The sequence below is a fragment of the Saccoglossus kowalevskii genome, chromosome 18 (assembly GCF_978046115.1).
Source record: "Saccoglossus kowalevskii chromosome 18, keSacKowa6.1, whole genome shotgun sequence".
In the NCBI taxonomy this organism is placed as follows: Eukaryota; Metazoa; Hemichordata; class Enteropneusta; family Harrimaniidae; genus Saccoglossus; species Saccoglossus kowalevskii.
In genome coordinates, this window is record NC_140658.1 from 7,645,785 (window position 1) to 7,648,809 (window position 3,025).

Genomic DNA, 3,025 nt, shown 5'->3' on the forward strand with positions numbered 1-3,025 from the left:
AATGATATTTTTTCTTATAATAAAGAGATAAAAACGCAGTGAAATGTCAAAAACGTTTCTAAAATTTCGTAGGTGTCAGACCCTATTAGCATCTCAACATATGGTTGTCGGAATATAGGAATGTCGAAACATAGGGGTGTCGGAATATAGGGATGTCGGAACATAGGGGTGTCGGAATATAGGTGTGTAACCCCGAGGAGGGATGTGTCCCCCTCAGAAGGTAGAAATATTTGAAAAATGCAACCAAAATGAAGTCATTTGGTGCATACTTGGGGATTTTCATTCTTGATCATTAAGAATACAGTACATGTACACAGAACCAAAGGCCTTACACAAACGCAGGCTTTGATATAAGCCTATTATTGATATTTGGGTAAGTCAGGAAAGTGGAGGGGACAGTTGATATTGTGTCCCCCGCCCTTCAGAAAGTGGGGGGGGGACGTGTCCCCCCTGTCCCCCCATGATCGACGCTCCTGACGGCTGGATGTAGCTGCCGTCACACGACACTTTGAGGTAGCTTCACTTATTGAACTGTCGATGTTAGTAGCATTCCCCCCACTGCTTCAGCAGAATGCTTTCCGGTATAATTTTCTGACATCAGCTTGAAAAGCACTGTTCGACAGACTATATATTATGCAGTTAAGAAAGCTGTTCGAGAAGGCCAACCACATGGAGAAAAAATGTAATTCCGGGATATGTGGGTGTTCTCCATTTTCCTGTTCTTCACCGTCGTTCGCAGCGAAGACGGCACTTTCTTGAATTTGAAGTGCTAGCCAGGGACTCCAGCACACAAAGAAACCTAACACTATTAAAAATGATTTCATGGCGTTCTTTCTCCTATTTGTACCTAATGTGGAATTGGGTCCAAGAAAGCGTTGTTCTTCTGATTCAATTTGTCGGGCGGCTTTATAAGAGATGCGAAATATGTGGTAGTACGTGAATGCTATGGTGACAAAGGCAGGTATCGCGACTATACTGATCATGACGAAAGAATAGACTAATTCAGTCTCCCAGGAAACGTTGCAGACCATTAGATCGGCGTAATAGATAGTCTTGACGAGTTGTAAAGGAGTGGCGCTACAGAGGCAGATGCCCGCGATCCAAGTCATGATTACGATGTTCCGTGCAGTCTCAGGCGGCATCAATGCGTGGTATCTGAGGGGTTTTACAACGGCAATGTAGCGATCAACTCCTATAAGCGCCAATGAACAGACAGAAATACACGAAAAAAGTTCGGTGAAAAAAGAAGCCATAATACATACAGTGTGTCCATATGGCCAGTCGTTGAGAACAGCGGTGTAAATGGAAAAAGGCGTAACTATAACGCCGATGCCAAGATCTGCGCACGCCAGAGATGCCGTGAATCGTCCGCTTGCATTAGACAGTGATTTCCCGAAGAACACAACAGCCAAGACCAAACTATTGCCGCAAATAATGAAAATTGTAACAATTACGATAACAATTGGAGTCATATAGTACGTGTTTTTGAAATAAGCATTCTCACGGCCGAAGATGCCTATGCCGCCTCCATCAGCAGCAAGAGTGACCGTGTCGTCACGCTGGTGGTCTATCCACGATTCGTCAAGTGTCGTGTTCTGCCAATGCATTTTAGTTTGAAATGCGTTCTCCGAGTTCGCTTAACATGCAACTGAGACACCTGTACTAACAGATCAAAGAACATAGTCGATACCAGCCTATTGTGTAACTCTTGGTTTATGAAAAATGACGTCAATACACATTGCGCAATGTAATTAATTATGCATAACGTTCGACAAACAAATGATTTAATTGCGACTAACATGTTTATAACTGTTATAGCGAAATTATTCCCCAAAAATTTTAGCCTAGGCTAAGACAATAAATGTCATTGTGATTCACAAGAAACACCGAAAAAGCCACAGCGAAGTCATGAATTTGGCGTTGAAATGTCTCTATCGTCTGCGCACGGTTGTCCACATTTCACGCGCTGTACCGCGTTTCAAAATTACGTCAGTGGCAAACGCTATACATGACTTTGTATTAAGTATCGTCATATGGACGATTAGCTCGTCTTTCAATTACTGCCAATTGTGTCGAGATATTACTGGTTGTACGTCATACGTATTGTAAACGTTGTTAAAATTACACCTTGAATGATACGACAAAAACAGACGGACGTGAATTGAAAATTTTAATAAACTATTACGAAACATTATATCTTCCTGGTGATAAATAGGCGTATTAATACAATAGATAATATTGGTTTACTAGATTTATTTTGTATTTATACCTTTTTTTAGTCGCATACAAAAACAAAAAAGCAAAAAAAAAAAAAACCTTAAAATTAACGAGGGCCAAATGATATAGATCTGTTTCAATGAGCGCGCTGGGATTTTTTTTTGAAGCAAAGAAATAAAGAGAACAAATGTGCCTGTCGTTGGCGGCCCAGTATCTTGTTTATGCATGTGTAGATCGACTTTTTTTATGTTACATTTGAAAAATCGCACCACACATGTTTTGTTTGTTTTTAAAGAAAAAACAAACAAATCTATTTTGTCTCAGCATGTCAAGATTCTTCGTGTTATGATATCATGTCAAAACACATTGATATCTCGCTAACGACGCTTTGACTTATTTTGATTTTTGATGTTGACGTTTTTACCTAATATCGTTTTTCACTGCAAAAGATTTTACTCTCGACAATCGGTATATACGATATAGGGCATGTAACTGATACTAGTAATATCCGCCTGTTTCGATTATCAGTTCCAAAGGGGCGCATTAATTGACAATGTCAAGAGTTCTATGAAAAGTCGCAACACGATGCACACACTTTGATGGTTCCTCGTTTTTTGTTACAATACACGTTGTTAGACAAAATTAGTGACCGTGTTTGGAAAACAGTACAATATTTGATTTGGGGTTCTGTTTTTTTTTTATTAATTTCAGAAAGAATGAAAGTAACCACTACAAAATGTTTGAGGCCTGAAATGAAATAATATACAAACACCGCGGGTAGCACTGAAGGGCTGCCACGAGGGTTGAA

General features: G+C 39.9%; 1 protein-coding gene across 1 annotated transcript; it reads right to left on the minus strand.

The window, feature by feature from the left end:
- Positions 1-563: 563 nt before the first annotated feature.
- LOC146731514 (G protein-coupled receptor 52-like) lies at positions 564-1,607 on the minus strand. Its single transcript, XM_085493311.1, has one exon. The coding sequence runs from the start codon at positions 1,605-1,607 to the stop codon at positions 564-566; it is 1,044 nt and encodes a 347-aa protein (XP_085349437.1).
- Positions 1,608-3,025: the final 1,418 nt, after the last annotated feature.